At 43.0% G+C, this 22,997-nt stretch overlaps 1 protein-coding gene across 6 annotated transcripts in view; it reads left to right on the top strand.

The window, feature by feature from the left end:
• RBKS (ribokinase) overlaps nucleotides 1–22,997 on the top strand; it is a 102,201-nt gene that overhangs the window by 46,856 nt on the left and 32,348 nt on the right. For 3 of the 6 annotated variants that reach the window (XM_042933371.1, XM_042933366.1, XM_042933370.1), the window contains exons 7-8: nucleotides 2,312–2,500; nucleotides 14,831–15,326. In XM_042933371.1, coding sequence (XP_042789305.1) covers nucleotides 2,312–2,500; nucleotides 14,831–15,097 — 456 coding nt within the window. In that variant the 3' untranslated portion in view covers nucleotides 15,098–15,326. Of the gene's footprint in view, nucleotides 1–2,311; nucleotides 2,501–4,045; nucleotides 5,238–14,830; nucleotides 15,327–22,997 lie in introns of those variants that run through there. The other 3 variants (XM_042933368.1, XM_042933367.1, XM_042933369.1) reach the window with 2 other exon arrangements.

Below are 22,997 nucleotides of genomic sequence, written 5' to 3' on the forward strand. Positions count from 1 at the left end.
ATAATGTTAAGGGGAAAAGCACACTAATACATAATATCTATGGAGGACATTATCTTTTTTTAATGTTTTTTTAATGTTTATTTATTATTGAGAGACAGAGCATGAGCATAGGAGAGGCAGAGAGAGGGGGAGACACAGAATCTGAAACAGGCTCTGGGCTCCGAGCTGTCAGCACAGAGCCCGACGCAGGGCTTGAACTTACAAACCGTGAGATCATGACCTGAGCCAAAGTTGGATGCTTAACCAACTGAGCCACCCAGGCACTCCATCATTTACCTTCTTTAGAGAAAAATAACTGAAGCAAAGAAAACGTTAAGACTTATTAAAAGTGGGTGGTAGGGGCGCCTGGGTGGCTCAGTCAGTTCGCTTCTGACTGGCTTAGGTCATGATCTCACAGTCTGTGAGTTCAAGCCCCACATCGGGCTCTGTGCTGACAGCCTGGAGCCTGCTTCGGTTTCTGTGTCTCCCTCTCTCTGCCCCTCCCCTGCTCATGCTCTGTCTCTCTCTGTCTCAAAAATAAATTAAAAAACATTAAAAAATTTAAAAAAAAATAAAATAAAATAAAAGTGGGTGGTAGGTGGGGCGCCTGGGTGGCTCAGTCGGTTAAGCATCCGACTCCAACTCAGGTCATGATCTCGCAGTTCCTGAGTTCGAGCCCCATGTCGGGCTCTGGTGCTGACAGCTCAGAGCCTGGAGCCTGCTTCAGATTCTGTGTCCCCCTTTCTCTCCGCCCCACCCCTGCTTGTGCTCTGTCTCTCTGTGTCTTTCAAAAATGAATAAACATAAAAAAAAAATTTTTTTTTAAACTGGGTGGTAGGTACATGGGTGTTTGTTGCATTATTTTTACGTTCAGGATCTTTCATCAAAGAATCGTTTTTTAACAGGTTTTTAGAAACCACAAGAATTCAGTGTTTCTGAAAATAGACCCAACTAACTCAACAGATGTAAGTGATCTCAGTAATGAAGATCAGTGAAAAACTTATAAAAAGAAAACAGAAGGTGGCCTTAAGGCATAGCCAACTCAGACAGAAAGGGTGTGGAAAAGATGGTTCAGGAAGGACACATGGTCAAGTTAACAAAACCTTTGCTGCCAGGGAAGACCAAACCCCAGAAGGAGCAGACACTGTGGGGTGACTTATAGGCAACAAAAAGGGTTAATCTGGGCATGTTCAGAGCAAGCACAGGAAGAGATAGACCCATTCTTAGGAAGAAATAGGATATAGAAGAGACAGAATTTGGTTATAAACTTTTTGAGTCAAAAAGTATCATATAATTCATCTGGTCCAGTGAATTTTCAGCCACTAATTTCAGAACCATAGAGGGTCCCCAGAGAAGCTAGAGGGGTACCTAGGGGGTGAGGAAGCAGGGCTACAGCCCTTCACCCCTACTTCAGCCAGAGCCCTTTTTATATTCTGGGAGAGAACTGTGGTCCTGTGCAAGCCCCTCATTTTATACGTGACTTGGAAAAAGTCCCAGAGTTAGTAAATGGTGGACATCTCCTGAATTTATCAGCACGTTGCTTTCTCTGCTCCATGTCAGTGCCCCTCCTACCCTGCTTCCAATTTCTTGAGCAAAAACAAACAAAAGAAACGGGTGTTGTGCAAACATGGAAAGCTATAACCAGTAATAAGAGAAAGGCATTATGACCCAAGAGGAGCCTAGAAGAAATACAACCTTAGGGGTAAAATTTATAGACACGACTTATATATCAAAGTCATTGGCAGCGGCCCCTCCCTTGCTCCTTTCTTCCCTCCCCTCTTCCTTTCTTTTGTAGAATTCTTTGTTCCCCCTAACTCTTTATGATGAAAATTATCATACATACACACGGAAATGCTGGAAGGGCAACACAACGAAGAGTGATATACTCTCCACCTAAACAGTTGTTAACATTTGCTATATGCGTCCCCTCTCCACTGTGTGTATTTCTTTTTGTTTTTGTTGAGTCATTTCAAAGTAAGCTGCACATAACATGAAACCTCACCCCTAAATACTTCAGTGTGCATCTCCTAAGAGGAGCCACAACACCATTTTCACACCTAAGAAAATTATTAGTAATTCTGTGCTGTCATCTAATATCCAGGCCACATTCACATTTCCCCTGTTGTCCCCAAAATGTCATTGATAGCGAGTTTTTGTCATTGTTCTAGGGTTTTTAATTTATTTTCCTGAGCCAGTATCCATCAAAGTTCCCCACTGCATTGGTTGTTATGCAAAAGAAGGGAGACATTTTTCTAGAAAAACAAATCTAATCTGGAAATAGACCCAGGTTACTTTTCTCACCGCTGTTTCCTTTCACTTTTCTGTATTCCAGGCTGAGATCCTAACTGGCCTCACGGTCAGCAGCCCTGCAGACGCTGGGAAGGCTGCACAGGTGCTCTTGGAAAGGGGGTGCCAGGTCGTAATCATCACCTTAGGTGCTGAAGGCTGTGTGATGCTGTCACAGACAGAACCTGTCCCAAAGCACATCCCCACAGAGAAGGTCAAGGCTGTGGATACCACGGTAGGTTTTAAAATTTCAGAATCATTTCTGCCCCCCTGGAGAATCATCATTTATAACAAAGATACTACACCTGAATTTTTGGATCATAAGGTAAGGGCCCAAGGAGGTGATATGGTAGAAGGGAAGAAAAACCAGGCAGGAGCACTATATCTTAATCCTTCCCCAACCCACTGTGGGACTTTCTACAAGTCACTTAACCTCTCTGAGCCTCAGTTTCCTCATCCATAAAAACAGAATATCAGTAAAACTATACTTGTATCACCTATATTCATTCATTGATTCATCCAGTAAATATGTATTGAATACCTGTTATATGCCAGTCATCTATTAAGTTCTGGGGCTATCGTGATGAACAAGAAATAGTCTCTGCTCTCGTGGGGCTTAGATTTTAGACAGTATGCCCAGCCGCTGGTTCTTACAAGCCTCCTGTGTGGAATGAAAGTGCAAGGATCACTGGTTGGCAAAACTCATTCTTTTGACCATCAGATAATGCCCGCTATCATCTACTATGTGCTTACTGTGTCTCTTTGCCATACATCTCGTGTGATCTTTACAACAATGACATGAGCTATATTATCTTCATTTTACAGATTTAGACACTTGCTTAGGACCATAATGCTAGGAAGTAACAGAGCTGGGGGTTCAAAACTTGGCCTGTGGACTCCAGACACTTCTTGTGTAAGGCATGCATTAAGGACAAGCAGGTTACATAGATGAGTCACAGCCCAGAAGGGGGTGGAAGGGAAGACAAGCTAGAAAAAAAAGCTCAGAGGTCCTCTAAATCTGGGAAAATAAGAATTATTGTTTATGACCTAGAATTGAGAAGAGCGAACAAAATCAATAAATACCAGGAACCTAAAACTAGAGTTGGGGAAGAGTAAACATTTTAGAGTTTTTATTTATAAGAAATTAATGTGTAATTTTTTTTTTTAATTTTTTTTTAACGTTTATTTATTTTTGAGACAGGGAGAGACAGAGCATGAATGGGGGAGGGTCAGAGAGAGAGGGAGACACAGAATCTGAAACAGGCTCCAGGCTCTGAGCTGTCAGCACAGAGCCCGACGTGGGGCTCGAACTCACAGAGTGCGAGATCGTGACCTGAGCCGAAGTCGGCCGCTTAACCGACTAAGCCACCCAGGCGCCCCTTAATGTGTAATTATTTATAAAATATATTTTGGTTTTTATGTTTAGAAAAGGCTTTAAAATGTGGGTCATTAAATAAATAAAATAATATAATATATAATATAATATAATATAATATAATATAATATAATATAATTAATAAAATAAAATAAAATAAAATAAAATAAAAGTGGGTCATTTATCAAAAAGGAGCCTAAGCAAATGTAATGAAGTCATGGATGCAAATACGCTCTGAAAGATAGATAAGTACAAGGACTGCTTTTTATCACATGAAATCACACCCTGATTGCCTTTCACAATGTGCTGATCAGATATTTGATCAGTTGCACTCGGTGGTGTCATTCTCTTCATAGTTAGTCATTTTGGAAACCACTAGTTTTTTTTCTGTTCTGTCACGGACAGTCGCCTGAATTTGAGAGGTTCCTTCTGAGTTCTGAAATCGACCCTGCATGAGACTAAAACGAGTCCAGGTCCTGAACTACAGCAGAAAAGTTTACTCTTCCGTTGCTAAAAATGAAGGACCCTCATGAAGATGTCGGGCCTACGTATCTACCCCAAAAGAGACTCAGCCTCTGCTTCGGGTGTCTGTGTCAGCCACAGCTCCTTTGCCCACAAGCACCAAAGCACAACTGGAATGGGCCTACACGGGAACAGGGATGTATTCGGTGCACCTGGCTGAGAGTCCGAAGGTACGGCCGAGGGCAGAAGTGAAGCCATGTCATGGGGGCCCACTCACCCCCTCCCTGTTGGCTCTGCCTGCCTTGCGGTGCTGGGCTTTGAGCTCAGGCGGGCCCACTCCTGGGAGTGGTCCCAGACAGCTGTCTGCCCACACAGTGCCCCATGTCGTGTCCCCATCCCTGGTGTCAAATAAAAATCAAAGAACTCTCATCAGAGGATGGGAAGCGGATGCCGGTCATACAAAAACAAGCCCCGCCTGGAATGGGGAACCTCACAGAACACGCATGTGGAAATGCCCTGCCTGGGCATGGGACAAAGTGATGGAGACACCAGCCTTGGAAATGTTCAGATTTGAATCGATAGTCATTATCCTCAGAGCCATTTCATGTTGAAGGATTGGATTTCCTAGATAGTGATGGATTGCGTCTTGAGCATCTTAAATACAGCAGGGTGCACAAGGAGGTTTTCACACTTTGCTGATACCGTTTTGTGCCCTTTCATTTGGTTTCTTAGCATGTGCACTTAAGTTTTTGGTTTCAGGAAAGTTGAAACACAGTGAGAGCTCAGAGGAGAAAAGATTACTTAAATGCTTGGAGGCAGGAGGTAGAGCACGGGATCACGAAAATCGGGGCACTGGATTGGGATCAGTGAATTTTTCCGTCAAGGGCCAGACAGTAAAGTTTTAGGTTTCACGGACCTTATGCATACACGCTCTGTCACAACTGCTCACCTCTGCCATTGTAGCATGAAAGCAGCCATAAACAACTTTGTATGCTATCCAAAACGAAGTTGGTATTAATCCAAACTAGACTGTTTTAAGTTAAGATGTTAACCAGAATCACCAGTGCAATCACTAAAAAAAGAACTCAAAAAAAGAAGAAAAAAAAGGCGCCTGGGTGGCTCAGTCGGTTAAGCGAAAGACTTCGACTCAGGGCATGATCACATGGTTCATGGATTCAAGTCCCGCATCAGGTTCTGTGCTGACAGCTCAGAGCCTGGAGACTGCTTTGGATTCTGTGTCTCCCTCTCTCCTGCCCATACCCTGCTTGCTCTCTGTCTCTATCTCTCAAAAATAAATAAACATTAAAAAAAAATTTTTTTTTTAAAAACCTGAAAGAAACAAAAGAATTACCATGGTACACTTCAAAATATCTATTTAACAGGCACCTGGCTGGCTCATTCGTTAAGCATCTGACTTCTGCTCAGGTCATGATCACACAGTTGGTGAGTTCAAGCCCTGCATCGGGCGAACTCGAGCTCCACTTCTCTCTCTCTCTCCCTCTCTTAATCCCTCTCTCTCTGCCCCTTCTGGGATTCGCCCTCTCTCTCTCTCTCTTTCTCTCTCTCTCCCCCCACCCCCTGTCTCTCTCAAAAACAAAAAAAAATTAACACAAAAGAGGGCAGGAATGGAGGAATAAAGAAGGTACTGGAAGATTATGTTGTTGTAAACTGAGGGATAAAACTAGGCCGGAGGGAGATAAGGGATCCAGGAAGCAGACGGTGCCACAGAGGAGAGAAACCGGGGTGGTGAAGGGAAGTCCCAGGGCAGCAGCTATGCAGCAGGCCCGCAACCAGGCGGGTCCCAGTCCCCAAGAGAGCAGGAGAGCGGAGAGCCCTGGAGGAGCGACTCCCAGAAACAAAAGCAAAAACAGGAAAGGACAAAGAAGGAAATAGCAGAATACCCATGTGTTGGCATATGACCAAAGATTTTTAGTTTTCTTGCAGAATTTGAGGATGAGGTAGCAATTAATTATGTTGAAAACTGTGGAAATGAAAAAAGAAGGGGGCAAATATTTTTGCTCTACGTCATCTGCAGTCTCAGGGTAAAAGTATGATTAAGTAAATATTCGCACGCCACGTGGCTGTAAAGACATAGTCCTAACAGCGCAAGTGCCGATTCTTGATTTAACCAAAAATAGAGATTAGAATCCTGTTTTGAAGATGGAAGGATAAAGTGAGTGTGTGGTCTGTGTGCACCTGGGGGAAGAGAAGAGCGCTGAATGCTCATTCTCCGTAGTTGGGAGTCAAGAGAGAATATCGGAAACTGATTTTTAAAAACAGCAGTATAAGCATATGACCAGAGGGAGAAGATGAATACCAGAAGAAACTTAAAGGGAATTTAAAGTATTTGCCTCATGGAAATGGTTCAAGAGAGAGATGGGGTGTTTACTCCTTAAGCGTTGTCTTTTTACACTATGTATATGGATGGCTTTGATTTTTTTCCTAAATGACAAAACACGATGAGATACCACTTGTCACCCGCTAGAATCAAAAACAGTAATGAGCGTACCTGGGACATGGAAAAATTAGAACCCTCAAACGATGCCAGTGGGAAGGTAAAATAGTGTAGTCGCTTTGGGAAACAGTCTGGAAGGGCTGTGAAAAGTTAATTTTCTGGTTACCATAGGACCCAGCAATTGTCCTTCTAGGTCTCCACCCAAGAGAAATGAAAACACGTGCCCACACAAAAACCTGTACACGAATGTTTCTGGCAGCATTGTTCCCGATAGCCCCAAATCGGAAACAACCTGATTTTGAACAGCAGATGACTGGATAGACAGATTGAGGCACCTACATATAATAGACTGCTGTTCAGCCATAAAATGGAATACTGATACAGGCTACAGTGTGGATGAACATCCAGAACATTATGCTAAGTGAAAGAAGACAAACCTAAAGGCCACATATTATATGCTTCCAAGTATATGCCATGTCCAGAATAGGTAAATCTATAGAAACGGAAGGTAGATGGATGGTCACTGGCAGCTGGGGAGATGGGGTCAGGAGACTAATGAATGCGTATGGGGGTTCCCCTCTGGGGTGAGGAAGACATTCTGGAATTAGATAGTGGTGATACACAGACAACCTTGTGGATACCCTGAAAACCAGTGAATTGTTCACTTTTAAAGGGTGAGTTTTGTGGTAGGTTAGAATTATATCAATTTAGAAAACAAAGGTCAAACAATAACAAAAAGATCCACCTAGGCACTTCACCCGTGGATGGATACTCTTGTGATAAAGAATCTTCCACTTCATTGCTCTACTGAATCTACTGAATGGGCTCTCAACATCCCCCAGCGGAGCAGAGGTGACACGGGAAACAAGGGTGGTTATTTTCTGGGGGTCAAATCTCCCTCAGCCTTTTTTATGCTCTTTGTCCTCTCATCCTGCACTCTCATCATTAAAATCTTTGCCTGTTCTGCACATACCTGTTCGGCCTCTTCATAGGTCTAATAAAGAGGAGATAAGTCACATGGCGAGGTGAGGAACTCCCAGGGAGGCATTTTCTTCTGAACAAATGGGCTGCTTCACTTTTCCGTCAGGAGGGCATTACTTGCCCTCAGGAGGTTTATGACCTCACATTTCCCCTTCTCCTAATCCCTTACGAGGCACACCTTCAAAAAAAAAACTCATGTCGTGCAACCTCAACGGATACAATTTTTGTCAGTCGTAACCTCAACAAAGCTGGCCAAGATAAAATCAGTCAGTCCGGGATGGCATGGGTGGTGGAAACGCCTTTAGCTGGGTCGCACATTGTCCAGCCCGCCCTGGAAGGGGCCAGTCCCGCGCCGCGTCAGTACTCCCGCAGGATGCTACATTCATTTGCCTCCGCGTTGATAGTCGCTGTATCACTTCTATTTTTACATCCATTTTTCCTGCTGTACGACAGTGAAATGGTGGCAGTAGTGCAGATGTCCTCGGCTCAGTTGGGAAGACACGACAGACGTGTCGCTCTTCCCATCTCTATAGGTTACCTGAATCTCAGCCTCAAAATGCCACAGCACTCGTGTCCTCCGTGCAGTCCTCCAACCTGAAGGTCGGGGGGCTTTGCCGTCTTGTGTCGATTGCACTACATAATCACCCCGTAGTCAAGAGTCACACGCACTTAAGCACTGTCATCTTCTAGGTTATTGTGCTACTGTGATATATCATTAATTATCCTTGGCCTACAGGCTGTATAAAATTGTTGACACAGAAATTGCTTTTCTACACGTAAATGGTTGAGTCCTAGAATCTGCATTGGTACTCTTAAGAATTTAGCCCATAGGCTAAATCTATCTTTCCAAAACTTCACCTTATAATAAGTCATTATAATTCAGAGTATATAAGTAAGCTAAGAGTAATCAAAAGCCAGGAGCATGGGGATTCTCTTACCTCTTCCTTATTCCCCTTTCTTTCTATCCATTATATTTGAGTCCTGTAGTGCTCAAAGTTGCAGGTGTGGCACTAGGCAGTGTCAGCCCAGCTGCATGGATGCCCCCAACAGATGACTCAGGGCTTGGAGACTCAGCTCTGAACTAGAAATTGCACCAGTAGGAAGTGGTGATAGTTTCTTTTCAAGTTTGTATGGAAGCACTCCTAAAGGTACCGTGATTGCTGCGGCTGGTGGGTTACCCACAGCTTTCCAAGGTCACTTCTCCTCAGTGTATTCCCCTCATCCTGGGGTCTGGCCTTCGGCCATCCAGGCTGTTCTTAAGGATTGGCTCCCATTAACTTACCTCTGAGGCACCATCCAGAATGACAGTTCAGCCTTTGAAAACCCAGATTTGAACCCATTTTTCCCATCGTGGTACGACTTTCCCCCCACCCTATCCTACACCTGCACCCTCTTCCCACTCTCACCCCCTAGCCAGTGGAAGGCCAAGCCAACATTGCCAGATGTCATTAGAACAAATGGAGTTAGGTGCTCTTAAGAGGTATTTCTCAGCCCAGGCAAACTGAGGTATTTCCTGCTCCAAATATAGTTTGAGCTCCCCTCACTGTTGATTGCCAGTACTTGAAGAAGGGTTGGGAGAATAAAACACTGTGGGTAAAGAATGATAGAATCGTGGGTGCTGAACAGGTAATTATTACATAATAAGGCTAACTTCAACTGCCATATCAAGTTATTATGCAAGAAGTAATTGTTGTTTCCTTCACATTTTGACCTTAGGAAAATTAATATCTACTGATACTGCCGCTACTCAAAGTGTCTTGGAAAATTTTTTTGGAACTGCTTTGAGAGCACCTTTACCCTACTTTCCAGTCTACTGGGGTTTTTTCTTTCTATTCATAAAATTAATACATACTTAGCATTCAAGAGTAGAAAAAAAGCAGAAAACGTAGAAAAGTATAAAAAAGAAAGTCAAATACCCATGAGTCTACCACTCAAATGTAACTACTGTTATCCTTTTAAAGATTTTATTTTTAAGTAATTTTTAAATAAGACTTTATTTTTGAGCCCACATGGGGCTCAAACCTATAACCCCAAGATCAAGACTCACACGCTCTACTGGCCAAGCCAGCAAGGCACCCCGTCTACTATTATCCTTTTAATATAAATCCTTCCATCTTTTTTTCCATACCAATTCATGCACTTTTGAATATCTTTTAACAGAAAATTTGAGTATTTGCCCCTGCAGAGATTAATATGTATAATTATGGGAAGCCTCTACAACTCAAAAATATCAACCATTTCTCTAGAATAATGTAAATGGACAATTCACTGAAGAAGAAATGCAAAAAAATAAATGTGTGGGCACCTGGGTGGCTCAGTCTATTAAGCATCTGATTCTTGATTTCAGCTCAGGTCATAATCTCACAGTTGTGAGATTGAGCCTCACCTCGGGCTCTGCTCTGGGCATGAAGCCTGCTTAAGATTCTCGCCCCCCCCCCCCCCACTTCTGCCCCTCCCTGCTTGCTTGAGTGCACTCTCAAAAAAAAAAAAAAAAAGGAAAGAAAGACAAAAAAAGAAATGTGATAATGTTCAACCTCACAAGAAATCAAGAATATTTAAATGAAAATAACAGTGAGATCCCCCTTTATTGCCCATCAGTTTGGCAAAAAGTAAAGACTGATAATGTCAAAGTCCCAATAAATTGGAAAACACATGCTCTCATATAATTCTGGTAGGAGTGTAAATTTGTACAATGTTTTCAGAGGGAAATTTGACTAACAGTTTTTAAATTTGGCCCAGTAACTCTTCTAAGAATCTATCTTGCAGAACTGCTCATATATACAAATATTTGTATAAGAATATTTATTCCAGCTTTGTAATAATCAAAAGTAGATCAGACATACCTATATAATCATCAGTAGGAGAAAGTCAAATTATAATGATATGGTGCCATTTATTTAAAAATAACTCTAGCTATCCATAAATAAAAGCATAGCATATTTTAAAAATCTGGAAAAAAATAACCCACCAAACTATTGCTCATGGGGAGGGCCAGGGGATGGGAGGCAGGTGTTGTAAAGGAGGACTTCTACATTCTACTCCATGTTCTTCTGAATTGTTTGAGTTTTTCCATGACCCTTTATTTTTCATGCATTACTTTGAAATTTGGAAGAAAATACAATTTGGAGACACAGCAAAAAGCTATTTGGAGCCACAGCTAGCAAATAAGAGAGGTGATATCATTTCTCAAAGGGTGTACTGGGGGGGGCAGGCCTGGGTGGCTCAATCAGTTGAGTGTCTGACTTCTCAGGCCATGATCTCTTGGTTCATACATTTGAGCCCCATGTCGGGCTCTGTGCTGGCAGCTCAGAGCCTGGAGCCTGCTTTGGATTCGGTGCCTCCCTCCCTCTCCACCCTTCCCCCACTCACACTCCATCTCTCCATCTCTCTCTCTCTCTCTCTCTCTCTCTCTCTCTCTCTCTCTCTCCCCCCCCCTCTCTCTCAACTAAATAAACATTTTTAAAAGTCGTTGTTTTATTTTAAGAGGCCTGAACCTTTAAAAAAAAAAAAAAAAACTTGCCACTACCTTCCCAAAGGAGCCAGTAATTGGCCAAGTTCACTCTTGACCTCCTAAAGAACCTCTCAACCATCCCAAGATCTCTGTGTAAGTAGGCTGAGTAACACTTTGACTTAAAATAACTTCTGAATGGATAGACACTTGATGCCAAGGAAATGATCTGCATTGCCTTCTCATCCAGGCCCTGGAGCCTCTTTAAGTCTAGATATTTCACTACACATTTTTGACAGGCTTTTTTTCCCTTAATCTTTCTAAAGAAACAATCTCTCTCAAAAATATGTTAGTTTATACAGTTTCCTTTGGAAATCACAGAATAAATGTCAAAGCTGCATTTTTCTGTTCCTCACTCAAATGCATAGCCTATCTTCAGAGAAGCTTTACTCAGCATCAGGTTTTCTTTCTGAATGTGGCTGCTTACATGTCTTAAACTCTTCAAGCCTTATTCCCACAATTAATAATAGGTTGAATGATCTAGACTTTGGCCTTGCCACAGCTCTTGGTCTCTATTAATCGATGACCTGAAGGAGTTGTAAAAGGGGCCAGGCCATAGGTGATACCTCATGTTTAGGTACTTAATAGTTCACATACTTCACTATTCCTGTATCTCCAGTTTGAAACACACCTGAATGGAATGGCTCCTGGGGGGAGGAGGAACATAGGTAACACAGTCCTTTGGACTGAAGCATGTCCCCTCTAAAATTCAAATGCTGAAGTAAGGAGGTAATTAAGGCTGAACGAGGTCATAAGGATGGAGCCTAGATCCCATAGGATTAATGTTCTTTTAGGAAAAGACACCAGAGAGCTCGTTGTCTATCTGTGTCTGCTCAGAGCTTAGAGCACACAGCAAGATGGTGGCGTCCTGGGGAAAAACTGAGAGCTTTCCCCCTAAGGTCAGGTACAAGACAGGGATGTCCACTCTCACCACTGTTATTCAACATAGTATCAGAACTCTTAGCCTCAGCCATCAGACAACACAAAGAAATAAAAGGCATCCAAATCAGCCAGGACGAAGTCAAACTTTCACTCTGCACAGATGACATGATACTCTATATGGAAAACCCAAAAGATTCCACCAAAAAACTGCTAGCACTGATTCATGAATTCAGCAAAGTTGTAGGATATAAAATCAATGCACAGAAATCGGTTGCATTCCTATACGCCAACAATGAAGCAATAGAGAAATCAAGGAATTGGTCCCATTTACAATTGCAACAAAACCCATAAAATACCTAGGAGTAAATCTAACCAAAGAGGTGAAAAATCTATACACTGAAAACTATAGAAAGCTTATGAAAGAAATTGAAGAAGACACAAAAAATGGAGAAAGATTCCATGCTCCTAGATAGGAAGAACAAATATTGTTAAAATGTCGATACCACCCAAAGCAATCTACATATTCAGTGCGATCCCTATCAAAATAACACCAGCATTCTTCACAGAGCTAGAACAAACAATCCTAAAATTTGTATGGAATCAGAAAAGACCCCAAATAGTCAAAACAATCCTGAAAAAGAAAACCAAAGCAGGAGGCATCACAATTGCAGACTTCAAGCTGTATTACAAAGCTGTAATCATCAAAACAGTATGGTACTGGCACAAAAACAGACACTCAGATCAATGGAACAGAATAGAGAACCCAGAAATGGACCCACAGACGTATGGCCAACTAATCTTTGACAAAGCAGGAAACAATATCCAGTGGAATAAAGTGGAATAAAGACAGTCTCTTCAGCAAGTGGTGCTGGGAAAACTGGACAGTGACATGCAGAAAAATGAACCTGGACCACTTTCTTACACTATACACAAAAATAAACTCAGTGGATGAAAGACCTAATTAAATGTAAGACAGGAAGCCATCAAAATCCTAGAGGAGAAAGCAGGCAAAAACCTCTTTGTCCTTGGCCACAGCAACCTCTTACTCAACACGTCTCCAGAGGCAAGGGAAATAAAAGCAGAAATGAACTATTGGGACCTCATCGAAATAAAAAGCTTATGCGCAGCGAAGGAAACAATCAGCAAAACTAAAAGGCAACCCACAAAATGGGAGAAGATATTTGCAAATGACATATCAGATATAGGGTTAGTATCCAAAGTCTATAAAGAACTTACCAGACTCAACACCCAAAAAACAAATAATCCAGTGAAGAAATGGGCAAAAGACAGGAATAGACACTTCTCCAAAGAAGACATCCAGATGGCCAACCGACACATGAGAACATGCTCCACATCACTCATCATCAGGGAAATACAAATCAAAACCACAGTGAGATACCACCTCACACCTGTCAGAATGGCTAACATGAACAACTCAGGCAGCAACAGATGTTGGCGAGGATGCGGAGAAAGAGGATCTCTTTTGCATTGCTGGTGAGAATGCAAACTGGTGCAGCCACTCTGGAAAGCAGTATGGAGGTTCCTCAAAAAATTAAGAATAGAACTACCCTACGACCCAGCAACTGCACCACTAGGTATTTATCCAAGGGATACGGGTGTGCTGTTTCAAAGGGACACATGCACCCCCATGTTTATAGCAGCACTATCGACAATAGCCAGAGTGTGGAAAGAGCGCAAATGTCCATCGATGGATGAACAGATAAAGAAGATGTGGTATATGTATACAATGGAGTATGACTCGGCAATCAAAAAGAATGAAATCTTGCCATTTGCAACTACGTGGATGGAACTGGAGGGTGTTATGCTAAGTGAAATTAGTCCGAGAAAGACAAAAATCCTATGACTTCACTCATAGGAGGACTTTAAGAGACAAAACAGATGAACATAAGGGAAGGGAAGCAAAAATAATACAAAAACAGGGAGGGGGACAAAACATAAGAGACTCTTTTTTTTTTTTTTTTTTTTTTTAATTTTTTTTTTCAACGTTTATTTATTTTTGGGACAGAGAGAGACAGAGCATGAACGGGGGAGGGACAGAGAGAGAGAGGGAGACACAGAATCGGAAACAGGCTCCAGGCTCTGAGCCATCAGCCCAGAGCCTGACGCGGGGCTCGAACTCACGGACCGTGAGATCATGACCTGGCTGAAGTCGGACGCTTAACCGACTGCGCCACCCAGGCGCCCCAAGAGACTCTTAAATATGGAGAACAAACAGAGGGTTACTAGCGGGGTTGTGGGAGGGGGGAATGGGCTAAATGGGTAAGGGGCATTAAGGAATCTACTCCTGAAATCATTGTTGCACTATATGCTAACTTGGATGTAAATTTTAAAAATTAATTTTAAAAAATTAAAAGAAAAAAAGATGGTGGCACCCTGCAAGCCAAGGAGAAGAAGCCTCAGAATGAAACCTACCTTGTGAGCACCTTGATCTTGGACTTCCAGCCTCCAGAACTGTGAGAAGTAAATTTCTGTTGTTCAAGCCACTCAGCCTGTGGCTTTTTTTGTACAGTGGCCCAAGCAGGACTAACAGGAAAGCAAACGAATGTACTTCAGAAGTGATCTAAAGCAAAAATTGAAAAGTCAGCTGTTTTGTGAGGAGGAGGAAATAATCTGAATTGAACTAACAGGATCATCCTAAATCACCCTCTTGGTGAAAACCATCTTGAGTGTTTTGCTTATGGTTCAACTGTAATAATCGGTCCCAGTGGGTAAGGCCAGATGATGTCTTGAGCTCAGACCCTAATCTAGCCAGTAACTAGCAGGCTGCTTTGGGCAAAGGACTCATTATGTTTGGGCTCAGGTTGTGCATCCAAACATGACATGTCTGGGGTGGGTGATCTCTGAGGCATCTTAGACGTCTGACATTCCATGATTCTTACAGATTTTTGGGAACATGAGGATTCTTAGGCTAATCTGGAAAGCCAGGCACCACGCTGTGCTGGGCTTTGTGCTGGACTCCGTATGCTCAGAACAACCCTGCAAGACAAGGTTAATGCCCATTTTAGAGAGGAGGAAAGTAATGCTCCCAAAGGCAAACAGCCTGCCTGGTCATACAGCTGGTAAGTTGGCAGAGCCAGGAACTGCTTGCCGGTCTGTCTGTCCGACTCTAACATCCACGTACTCTCTACTGCACCCCTCTTCCTCTTGATTTTGTGGCAGTCTGCCTAGCCTTCAGTCCCTCCTAGTTGGCCTTCCAGCACTGACTTTCCTTGTCACTTGTTAAGATACAGGCTTCTGTAATCACTCCATTTCTCTAGATGTTCGGGGGCTACCAGATCCTGCAAAGGCACTGCCTGCTTTGTGCCGTACGGTGCAGCCTCACTTAAATGCAGTAACGCAGGGGCGCCTGGGTGGCTCAGTCGGTTGAGCATCTGACTTTGGCTCAGGTCATGATCTCACGGTTCGTGGGTTCGAGCCCGTGTCAGGCTCTGTGCTGACAGCTCTCTCAGAGCCTGGAGGCTGCTTCAGATTGTGTGTCTCCTTCTCTCTCTGCCCCCCCACCCCCGGTCTCAAAAATAAATAAATAAATAAATGTAAAAAAAATTTTAAATGCAGTGACCCATGTATGGCTCTAAGAACAGTTCCTGGCGCACGTGAGCACTCAGTACCTTTTAGTGCTCATTAGTAGGTCCCCATGTGTCTGTTCATTGAACCTGGATCACACGGGGGGTACCAGGAAGTATGCGCCAGGAGCTTGCATCACTCTCCAGTACACAGAGTGGACATAACCTTGGCTCTGTACGTTACAGAAAAGAAACCCAAGTCCCACTGCCATTCAGTTCCAGCATCTTCCTGTACAAGACAAGGACCTGGACTGCACGGCTAGTAGTGTCTGGCAGGATCATCCTGTCCAGATTGCAAAGTTTTGGGCACAGATAGATCACTTCCATTCATTCTTGTCATTGAATGACTAACTCTGAAGGAGAGGTGCACCACTCCCAGTGAGTATAACCAAATCATCTTTCCGTGAGGCTTCTTTAAATAGAGGCCTGGGGGCGCCTGGGTGGCTCAGTCAGTTGAGGTCCGACTTCGGCCCAGGTCATGATCTCACGTCCGTGAGTTCAAGCCCCGCGTCGGGCTCTGTGCTGACAGCTCGGAGCCTGGAGCCTGTTTCAGATTCTGTGTCTCCCTCTCTCTCTGACCCTCCCGCATTCATGCTCTGTCTCTCTCTGTCTCAAAAATAAATAAACGTTAAAAAAAATAATAATAATTAAAAAAATAAAATAAAATAAATAGAGGCCTGAACTGCTAACTAGAGAGGCTAGGGAAAATAGAGTTCCTCTTTTTTAACATTCCCAAACTAGCTCTCTAGTTTAAGGAAAGACAAAAACACTCATTCCCTGCCTAGCAAACTCCTATCCATCCTCAAGGTCCAGCTCAGAGAGTTCTTCTTGGGAAATCCCAGTGCTTACTATATGCTTGGCACATAATAACAGGCCTTCCTGAAAAAACGAAAGAGTTCTAGTTCCTTGTGGGAAAGTAAGTAGTGTGTGTATTAGGGCCGCTTGGTCTCACTGAGCCCCAGTGTTCTCAGGGGACTAGAGGATGGACAGGATTCCTTATAGTCCTTAAGTTCTACCTTGAATATGTCAAGGGAAAGGATAAATCTCAGACACAAATGCTTTTTTCTAATGTTATGAAAACAAAATACCCAGGTGCCCATTTTAAAACCTATCTTTAGATTATTTTACCTGCAAGGATAGAAAGGCCAGGCCAAAAAAAAATGAAGTTACAGAAGTAAATGGCATCTCTGAAATCAGCATCATAGAATACAGAAAACCCAGGTGAGGCTCCGAAATACCCATCTTAATCTTAGGAATGATATCAATAAATGGGCATGATATCTGAACCACTCTGCCAACTCTGGCTGCCAGAAAAGATGAAAATGAAAAAAAAAAGTTGACTGGATATGAAGAAAGGACAGAGGACAAGATAATTGCTAAAGACACTGATTGACAAGGCACAAGACATCCGTCACGCCCGGGGGGTCCATATTAGCTCTATTACATTACTTCCATATCAGCAGATCACCTCATTTACTGGCTAATCAGGCAGAATTAAATATTTTAAATTATCTTTCTTAATCCTGCATGGGATCCGTTGAAAACACAGGGCTCTAAAAATCTAATTGTAACTGCTTACCAGAAATGTCATCTTCACTTGGAGGAACTGAACCAGGGCCAACTAAGAGGCTGTCTTTTCCGTTTTCCTAAAGTACTGTCCCACCTGTCCCACGGCTGGACCTGGACACACATGCACATGTGCCTAGTGCCAGACATCTTAGGGGCTCCCGAGCAGGAAGCTGGGATCCCTGGCCCTGCTTCAGAACTCAAATACAGCCAGAGATTGAAAAGAGCAATGGTAGTGGAGAACAGGGGCACGGAGGTGGAAGGAAGACGTAGAGGAAAAAATAACTGTTAAAACGTCAGCAAAAGTCAAGAGAGCAAACTCTAAATCTAGACGTAGAGTGTTCTGTGGGCCTCGATGCTCCCTGACTGAAAGGACAGGAGACAGTCCCTGTCCCGGTAGGAAGGGGCGGTTTCAGGGTGTATGAGCTTGCTTATCCAGCCACAAGGAAGACTTCTCACGTCCTACCCCTACCCTCCACTTCTCCCCGCTCCTGGAGAGCAGCATGGTGTCTTGTGTCCTTGATAGCAGGGCGATAACTTGGCTGGGAGGTGGCAGTCAGGACTACACCGTAGTGCTTCTAAAGTGGCTTCCAGTGTGTGAAGATGTTGCCTGGGTAGACCTGAAATTGCGAGGAGGTGAAGAAACCGTCTGGAGCCAAGCTGTAGAGCCCAGTGAGTTGGAGCCATGCCCAGCGCCCTCAGTGCCCATCACTGCTGAGAGAGGTGAACAAGGAAATGAAGAAGGTGTGTGTGGTTCATAGCTTGCTAAACACCTGTCTGCCTTCATGTGAAAACATGTGTGTGGTGTAGTTTAACGGTGTGGATACTTTGTGTATTTTCAGTGCTGAGGACGTATGCTCTGTGTGAATAAATTGTTGGTGGCATGAATGTCATGCATGCATGTGCGTGTCAGTAAAATGTACTGCAGCGGGACAGAAGGTAAAGGCATGATTCATCATTCACACTTTCCTCCTTTTAAAACTACAGGAGGGCTCTATACTGTGGTACATCCCTACAAATGCGATGTGATTTGGGGATAGAGGGCGTCCAGAGGTTAGGTGAATCACATCTCCCCTGAAAGAGTCTCTGAAAACTGAAAATTGTATATCCTTTTCTTTCCCTGGTCAAAACAAATGAAAATTAGAGAAAGAAAGATCATGGTTATATTTGCTAAGTGACTTCCCGTGACTGTCCTGTTCCCTGTTAAGAAAACTGTCTTCCTCTCCTTAGTCTGCTTTAGCATGTGGGTATCTAATTGTGTGGATTCAGTTGTACGTGAAATATAATTCGCATCAAATACTTACATTTACTAACTTTCCTCAGTCATCCCAAGGCCAGTCAGATTGCCTGCCGCCCTCCCTTTCTTCCTTCTTTGTAAATTGTGAAATATTTCAATTATACTGAAAAGTATAGAGAGCCGGATAATTTGTTATTTCTTAATATTTTGCTATTTTTGCTTCAGGTGGTTTTTAAGAGGTAAAACATTAGAAACACAGTGTGACCTCTTTGCTTTCAGATGCTTAGTGCTATGAAGATGCAACCTATATCAGGACCTAGCTTTTAAAAACACATTTGAACAGAAAAACAGTAGGATTTTGTAAGAACTTTTCTTGATCTTTGCCATTCTGATGTTTTTACTATAATGAGCCCAGATCTGAATTTATTCTTACGTATTTTTTTTTTTACTTTTTAAATTTATTTTGAGAGAGAGAGAAAGAGTGAGCAGGGGAGGGATGGAGAGAGAAGGAGAAAGAGAATCCCAAGCAGGCTCTGTGCTGTCAGCACAGAGCCTGATGTGGGGCTTGTATCCAAGAATGGTGAGATCATGACCTCAGCTGAAATCAAAAGTCAGACACTTAACCAACTGAACCACCAGGTGCCCCTATTCTTCTTTATACTGCTCATGACTCTGTTCTTCCTGAAGCTTTTGGTGGGGGGGGCTGGGAGGGACTCTAATACTCTATTTTTTTCTTCAAGTTTTTATTTAAATTCAAGTTAGTTAGGAAGAACAAAGATTGTTAAAATGCCAATACTACCCAAAGCAATCTACATATTCAATGCAATCCCTATCAAAATAACACCAGCATTCTTCACAGAGCTAGAACAAACAATCCTAAAATTTGTATGGAATCAGAAAAGACCCCAAATAGCCAAAACAATCCTGAAAAAGAAAACCAAAGCAGGAGGCATCACAATCGCAGACTTCAAGTTGTATTACAAAGCTGTAATCATCAAAACAGTATGGTACTGGCACAAAAACAGACACTCAGATCAATGGAACAGAATAGAGAACCCAGAAATGGACCCACAGACGTATGGCCAACTAATCTTTGACAAAGCAGGAAACAATATCCAGTGGAATAAAGTGGAATAAAGACAGTCTCTTCAGCAAGTGGTGCTGGGAAAACTGGACAGTGACATGCAGAAAAATGAACCTGGACCACTTTCTTACACTATACACAAAAATAAACTCAGTGGATGAAAGACCTAATTAAATGTAAGACAGGAAGCCATCAAAATCCTAGAGGAGAAAGCAGGCAAAAACCTCTTTGTCCTTGGCCACAGCAACCTCTTACTCAACACGTCTCCAGAGGCAAGGGAAATAAAAGCAGAAATGAACTATTGGGACCTCATCGAAATAAAAAGCTTATGCGCAGCGAAGGAAACAATCAGCAAAACTAAAAGGCAACCCACAGAATGGGAGAAGATATTTGCAAATGACATATCAGATATAGGGTTAGTATCCAAAGTCTATAAAGAACTTACCAGACTCAACACCCAAAAAACAAATAATCCAGTGAAGAAATGGGCAAAAGACAGGAATAGACACTTCTCCAAAGAAGACATCCAGATGGCCAACCGACACATGAGAACATGCTCCACATCACTCATCATCAGGGAAATACAAATCAAAACCACAGTGAGATACCACCTCACACCTGTCAGAATGGCTAACATGAACAACTCAGGCAGCAACAGATGTTGGCGAGGATGCGGAGAAAGAGGATCTCTTTTGCATTGCTGGTGAGAATGCAAACTGGTGCAGCCACTCTGGAAAGCAGTATGGGGGTTCCTCAAAAAATTAAGAATAGAACTACCCTACGACCCAGCAACTGCACCACTAGGTATTTATCCAAGGGATACGGGTGTGCTGTTTCGAAGGGGCACATGCACCCCAATGTTTATAGCAACACTATTGACAATAGCCAAAGTGTGGAAAGAGCGCAAATGTCCATCGATGGATGAATGGATAAAGATGTGTACATATATGTACACACAGACACACACACAATGGAGTATTACTCAGCAATCAAAAAGAATGAAATCTTGCCATTCACAGCTATGTGGATGGAACTAGAGGGTATGATGCTAAGCAAAATTAGTCAGAGAAAGATATCATATGACTTCACTCATATGAGGACTTTAAGACACAACAGATGAAAATAAAGGAAGGGAAGCAAAAATAATACAAAAACAGGGAGGGGGACAAAACATAAGAGACTCTTAAATATGGAGAACAAACAGAGGGTTACTGGAGGGGTCATGGGAGGGGGATGGGCTAAGTGGGTAAGGGGCACTAAGGAATCTACTCCTGAAATCACTGTTGCACCATATGCTAACTTACATGTAAATTTAAAAAATAAATTAAATAATTTTTTTAAAAGCACATGAGACTAGTCTCACATTTTAAAAGTAAGTTAAATAGCTTTATATCCCATCCTTAAAGTACATCAATAAAACCTTTGTATTAAAAATAAGATAAAATAAAATAAAATAAAATAAAATAAAATAAAATAAAATAAAATAAATTCAAGTTAGTTAACATGCAGTGTAATATTAGTTTCAGGTGTAGAATTTAGTGACTCATTACTTAATATACAACACCAGTGTTCATCACAACAGGTGGACTCCTTAATCCCCATCACCTATTTTTAATGTTTGTTTATTTTTGACAGAGAGAGAGAGAGAGACAGAGCATGAGTGGGGGAGGGGCAGAGAGAGAGAGGGAGACACAGAATCCGAAGCAGGCTCCAGGCTCTGAGCTGTCAGCACAGAGCCCAACGTGGGGCTCAAACTCACAGACGGCGAGATCATGACCTGAGCTGAAGTCGGATGCTCAACCGACTGGGCCACCCGGACGCCCCTCCCCATCACCTATTTAACCCATTCCCCCACCTACCTCCCCTCTGGTAACCATGTTCTCTGTAGTTAAGAATCTGTTTCCTGGTTTGCCTCTCTCTCTTTTTTCCCCCCATATGGTCATCTGTTTTGTTTCTTTTTTTTTTTTTTTTTTTTTTTTTTTTAATTTTTTTTTTCAACGTTTTTTATTTATTTTTGGGACAGAGAGAGACAGAGCATGAACGGGGGAGGGGCAGAGAGAGAGGGAGACACAGAATCGGAAACAAGCTCCAGGCTCCGAGCCATCAGCCCAGAGCCTGACGCGGGGCTCGAACTCACAGACCGCGAGATCGTGACCTGGCTGAAGTCGGACGCTTAACCGACTGCGCCACCCAGGCGCCCCTGTTTTGTTTCTTGAGTGGAACTATATGGTAGTTGTCTTTCTCTGATTGACTTATTTCGCTTACCATAGTACACTGCAGTTCTATCCAGGTCATTGCAAATGGCAATATTTCACTATTTTTATGGCTGAGTAATATTCCATTGTATATATACATCACATCTTTATCCGTTCATCACGTGGGCTGTTTCCATAATTGGGCTGTTGTTAACAATGCTGCTATAAACATCAGTATTTGTGTTTCTCATCAATTCTGAAAAATTCTTAACCATTCTCTCTGTCATTATTGCCTCCCCTCTACATCCTCAATCCCCTCATTCTAGAACCCCTATAAGGTATACATTTGACCTTCTCTTTTCTATTCTTCGTGTCTTTTAAAATTGCTAGGGAGAGATGCCTGGAATCCGGAGGCTTCCTGTCACCTTATTCTTGTTCCAAGGTTGATGAAACAAAAGTGACCTCTAGAACAGAAAACACAGTCCTTAAACACAGAAAGTCACTGTCCTTTAAGAAACAGAAACAATCCCTGTGGGAAGTTCTGGCGAAAGGAGGTGAGGAGCACCCCACTGAGCATACGTTTATTCAGCACACTGTATTTTAATTTTCTGCATGCTAAACAGCAGCTGTGCACTGGTATAATAGGGACAGTCATGTAATAAGATAGTCCCTGGTGGGGCGCCTGGGTGGTTCAGTCAGTTGGCCAGCCCACTCTCGGTTTGAGTCACGATCCCCCAGTTGTGAGATTGAGCCCTGGGTTGGGCTCCGAGCTGAACATGGAACCTGCTGGGGATTCTCTCTCTCCCTCTGCCCCTCCCCCACTTGTGCACGTGTGCTCTCTCTCTCTCAAAATAAATAAACTTATTTTTTTTTTTAACGTTTATTTCTTTTTGAGACAGAGAGCGACAGAGCATGAACGGGGGAGGGGCAGAGAGAGAGGGAGACATAGAATCGGAAGCAGGCTCCAGGCTCTGAGCCATCAGCCCAGAGCCCAACGCAGGGCTCGAACTCACAGACCGCGAGATCATGACCTGAGCTGAAGTCGGACGCTTAACCGACTGAGCCACCGAGGCGCCCCAAAATAAATAAACTTAAAAGACAGCCCCTGGCCACAAAGAGCTTAAGTCTGGAAGAGTCTGTAACCCACGTTCAGAATGAGGAGTACCATGATGGGGAGGCCCCTGTCACCTTATTCTTGTTCCAGCATCAATGAAACAAAACAGGTGTGGTGGGAGAGCAGATGAGGAGCCCACCTGGCCTGAGGGGGCCGTAACCCTGCTTTTGAGAGGGTAAGGGAGGGCGAGCTACAGGATAAGTCAGCTTGGGGAAAGGTCACCCAGGCAGAGGCAGCAGCTCATGAAAGGTGCAGGACTAAGAGAGTGTATCAGGTTTGTGCCTCTAAT

This window comes from Panthera leo, chromosome A3 (assembly GCF_018350215.1).
Source record: "Panthera leo isolate Ple1 chromosome A3, P.leo_Ple1_pat1.1, whole genome shotgun sequence".
Classification (NCBI taxonomy): domain Eukaryota; kingdom Metazoa; phylum Chordata; class Mammalia; order Carnivora; family Felidae; genus Panthera; species Panthera leo.